Source organism: Perca flavescens, chromosome 6 (assembly GCF_004354835.1).
Source record: "Perca flavescens isolate YP-PL-M2 chromosome 6, PFLA_1.0, whole genome shotgun sequence".
Taxonomy (NCBI): domain Eukaryota; kingdom Metazoa; phylum Chordata; class Actinopteri; order Perciformes; family Percidae; genus Perca; species Perca flavescens.
This window is the reverse complement of record NC_041336.1, coordinates 3,094,241-3,099,240: the sequence shown is the minus strand read 5'-3', so window position 1 is coordinate 3,099,240 and position 5,000 is coordinate 3,094,241. Positions and strand designations below refer to the sequence as shown.

The following is a 5,000-nucleotide window of genomic DNA, read 5'->3' as shown; positions in this document are numbered from 1 at the left end:
GGTTCCGACGTAAACGGTAGTAACAAGACCGAATAAGAACGGAGATTTCTGTGCCAAATTTCGTTGCCTGCCTGTTTTTTTTTTTTTAGAAGCATCACTGCACAGGACACTAGCTAGTAGCTGGATTAAACCAAGGGGGGGTACGCTTCGCTTCAGAACGCGAACCTCCGATGGCGCCATTTTGTTGCTACCAAGCCATCACCTCCCGTTAGCATCCCATTGACTCCCATTCATTCTGACGTCACTTTAACAGAGAATAACTTTACATCTGAAGCGTTTAAAGACTCTATTTCTCCGTTGTTTATTTCTAAAGAAACACGACAATGTATAAAAGGCTCCATTACCTTGTAGCTCACGTTATGGCTCCGTAGCAGACGCTTTTATAACAATAGGCTAACGATTGGGTCATAACCACGAGACTTACTGTCACACAGTAGAGGAATTACCGTATAGTACAGGAGAAGCTCACAGGCAGTTTGGACTTCCATTATCTGTTTAGGTTTAATTACTAATGTTAACTAGCATGTTAGTGATCAGTAATTACTAATGTTAACTAGCATGTTAGTGATCAGTAATTACTAATGTTAACTAGCATGTTAGTGATCAGTAATTACTAATGTTAACTAGCATGTTAGTGATCAGTAATTACTAATGTTAACGAGCATGTTAGTGATCAGTAATTACTAATGTTAACTAGCATGTTAGTGATCAGTAATTACTAATGTTAACTATCATGTTAGTGATCAGTAATTAGCCTGTGTCTATGTTATCTCCTTACATATACCTACACTCTCCGTCTCTGTAAGATTGGGAATGATTGAGATTTCTCTCTCACAGCTACCAGAAGACTTCACACTTTCAGACACGTTGCTCACGTCACATCTACGTCTTCAAGCTCAGTTGGAGGCTGCTCAGTAACACTCAGCCAGCACCGGGAAAGAGACTTCTGATATCCTCCACTGGTCTCAGACCAGAGAAACGGGGTCTGGTGCTCCATTCTTATGTCTATGGATTAAACCCAACCGTTAAAATGCTGACAGCTATCGTTAAGCGGTGCAAAGTGTGACTGTAGTTCCCTGTAGAGGAACTGCAGCTGCTGACGTCAGAAAAACAACACAGACGGTGCGTTCACTTGAAACTTGCCAGCCTCGTGATGCATTCAAAGTCATTGTAAAATACCATTTTCCCATCTGGTGCTTCTTTTTTTCGTTTACCAGCAATTAACTGGTGAAATAAGTAAATTTTATCAGTTATTGTTATTACATTATTAATCAATCATTTAATTTTGACCATACATGGCCTCAGCAATAAACAAGCCGTTCTTTAATGTTGCCGACTTTGGTTTTGTGCTCCTCTTTTTTTTATATTTTGTTATATACATTATAAATATATATATTTCGGTTCAGGCATCGGCACTGTTTTAAAAGTATCGATTTGGCACCGGTATCGGAAATAACCCAAAACCAAAACTACTTACAGGGCTCCAGGCTGCGACCAAAATTTGAGAGTGTGCGACTGAATTTTACATCCAGTCGCACATGTGCAACCAGCAAATTTGCCCCCGTTTTCTACACGTTAAATGTCGAAATGTCGGTACCTGAGCACGTAAGCGCAAGCTTATCGGTCCTCTCTGAAAATTGACAGAGAGCGGTGCCCTGGGGACTGACTGACAGGCTGAGGCTCTGTGCCCTGGGGACTGACTGACAGGCTGAGGCTGTAAGGCAAGGCAACTCTATTTCTACAGCAGCTTTCAGCAACAAGGCAACTCAAAGAGCTTTACATGAAACATTAAAGAGCAATTAAAAACGTCATGATGAAAATACAACAGGCTAAACAAGTTACAGTGAGTAAGAAATGAATAATTATTCAATTTAATAGGTTGTAGGGACAGGTTTGGGAGGAGAGAGAGAGGGGTTTTATTTTTATTTTTGTTTAATTTCTTTAGAGTGTAACATATTCTAATAAAATAACATAATGTTCTGAGTACATAGGATAAATAGGTTTGGAATTATTTTTACAACTGAAATAATTGTTCTGTAATTACAGAGGGAAAGTACCGAAAAAATTTACCATAATTTCAGGTATCTGTACCAATATTGGTTCAGATGCGAAAGGTACCCAACCCTAAGGGTAGTAGCCTAAACAATACATGTTTAATTTTAAGGTGAATTCATTGTAGTTGTAGACTAGAGTTGGTATATTATTTTAAATATTTTGTTTACTGTCATGACAGCGATGGTGCCTTCAATGTTGCATCTTCAAAAGTGACACTGAATTTGAAACAGCACATTGTAATTTCTGCATCTAATATCAAAGTATTTATTAGTAATACAGTGGAAATTAGTATAAATGTGAATATTTGGTTAGCATGTTGATTTACGCTGTGTGCCCCTACATTTTCTGGTTGCGCCCCTAACATTTTCAGAAGGGGGCCACTGTGCTCCTAGTGACAAAAGTTAGTCTGGAGCCCTGACTTATGATGAAGGAAATACATTCAACACATGTGTTAGTTAGGTCACTTCTCTTCTTTATATTTCTTATAAAGGTTTATGGGATGGTCTTCTGCAAAGTGTGTGACCTGCAGGTGGTGGGGGGTGGGGAGGTGATGGGGGAGTGATGGGGGGGTCTAAGCGGGGTCGTAGTGCGTCACCTGTGAGTCCGACACTTCCTGTTGGAGATGGCGATAAAGATGGCGTCCGCAGCGCCGTAGACGCTGAAACACCTGCAGGACACGAAGGTGAGACAAAGAGACGGCTGAACACTTGTTCATGTGTGTGTGTGTGTGTGTGTGTGTGTGTGTGTCTGTGCGTGTGTGTCTGTGTGTGTCTGTGTCTGTCTGTGTGTGTGTGTGTGTGTGTCTGTGTCTGTCTGTGTGTGTGTGTCTGTGTGTGTGCATGTCTGTCTGTGTGTGTGTGTGTGTGTGTGTGTGTGTGTCGACCAATCGGCCTCCATAGGACTCCACTCACCGTCCTGCTCCACTGGCATCCGCTGGTGGTGCCTTCACTGTCAGGGGAGGAAATCTGTCGCTGGATCAGCAGGTTGTAGAGAAACAAGACTCGCTTCTTCTCCCTCTGACAGACAGACAGACAGACAGAGAGACAGACGGACAGAGAGAGAGACAGACAGACAGTGAGACAGAGAGACAGACAGACAGACAGACAGACAGACAAAAGGAGGTTACATAACTAAACGTGGAGAAGCAGTGTTGAGTTTTAATGCTCCTCATATCTGTAACATAGGGCTGGAACGATCCATGTATTCGTACTGAACCGAAACGGTACGGGCGTCTCGGTTGGGTGCATGAATTTACACGGAGAATACACGGTATAAAAATGAATAAAACTTGCATGCAAATTAACGAATGCAATGCAGAACTACGAGGGTTCTCTAGGGCCGGTGTCTTCAACGTTTTTTAAGCCAAGGACCCCTCAACTGAAAGAGAGATGCAGCAAACTGGGCCTACAGTAACATGTAGAGCAGCCTAAAGCCTTTACACACAACTTTTCTAAACATACAATACTAAGCTATTAAAATGGCCTAATAATTGTTGACATGATTTTATAAATCATGTTTTAATGTTAAAACATACATGTGGCACAGTGAATCCTTAGGATCAACTGTGTCTGTGGATGGCTACCTTACTGTAGGCTTACCCTAACCTTAACCATCACCACTAAATGCCTAACCTTAACCCTGTCTGTCGCTAATATATAGTTTATATTTATTATTATTATTATTTTAATTTTATTATTATTACAAATTGAATTACTTGCTTCAAGATTTTAGCATAATTATACACATGCCATTGATTTTATGCAATTTTTTACTAACAGTTTGGTTTTATTAATTTGATGTATTTAAATTATTTGTTATTTATTGTGTGACACTTAAAGCACTTTTAAAGATAGCACTTATTATTAACCCTGAATGGTATGTGTATGGATATTTTTAACCTCAAGAGCAAGTAACGCAGACAGTATTTAATTTTTTAATTTAAATAACATGGTTTTAAGATTGTAATAGAGTTTATTTTATATTGGGACACCAGGCTTTTTAAAATTGTATTTATTACACAACATGTATATATGTATGTAGGCATGGTGGTGTTTTTTTATTTAATTTTTTTATTTATTTATTTTTTTACCTTGATAATTCCCTGGGAGAGACACCGGAGTTGTTGTGGAGTTTTCCTTTTATTTAAAGTTTTAAATTCCCGCCGTCCTTCCTTTCCAGTGGTTCTTTTAACCTCCTTGTAATATCTGGCCGTTTTTTTAAACAGCCCCGTCATTTTTTATTTAACCAAACCTGGTTATTTAAGGAGTTGTTTTAAAGTGTTTTATTCACACCAGTGGTCCCCTTGTTCCCGTGCCCAAACTTAACCATCACCACTAAATGCCTAACCTTAACCCTTACCCTCACCTTAACCATCACAACTAAATGCCTAACCTTAACCCTTACCCTAACCTTAACCATCACAACTAAATGTCTAACCTTAACCCTTACCCTAACCTTAACCATCACAACTAAATGTCTAACCTTAACCCTTACCCTAACCAGGGTCTGCATCCCGTCCCCTTCCCCTAAACCTACCCCTTCCCCTCCCACCAACCAAAATCCCCTCCTTATCCCCCATTCCCATTCCCACCCTTCCCCCCACCCTAAACAGGGTCTGTATCCCATCCCTACCCTCATCCTAACCTCAACCCTAATTCCCTTTTCTACCCTCATCCTAACCCTAACCCCAACTGTACCTACCCCTACCCTAAACAGGGACTGTATTCTACCACCCCCCACCTATATTCTTCCTCTAACCTTAACAATCATCCTCACCCCAACTCTCATCCCCACCCTAACCCCAACCCTCACCCTGACCTTAACCCCAATTCCAACCCCTACACTCACCCTAACCTTAATCTTACCTCCCCTCACCCTTACCCTCACCTTAACCATCACAACTAAATGCCTAACCTTAACCCTTACCCTCACCTTAACCATCACAA

The 5,000-nt window shown here is 40.6% G+C and overlaps 1 protein-coding gene across 2 annotated transcripts in view; it reads right to left on the bottom strand.

Annotated features, from left to right (window-relative positions):
* dcst1 (DC-STAMP domain containing 1) overlaps window positions 1-5,000 on the bottom strand; it is a 78,428-nt gene that overhangs the window by 10,446 nt on the left and 62,982 nt on the right. Inside the window, exons 15-16 of one of the 2 annotated variants that reach the window (XM_028580202.1) lie at window positions 2,967-3,071; window positions 2,651-2,722 (exon numbers count right to left, since the gene is read on the bottom strand). In XM_028580202.1, coding sequence (XP_028436003.1) covers window positions 2,651-2,722; window positions 2,967-3,071 — 177 coding nt within the window. Of the gene's footprint in view, window positions 1-2,650; window positions 2,723-2,966; window positions 3,072-5,000 lie in introns of those variants that run through there. The other variant, XR_003692758.1, reaches the window with a different exon arrangement.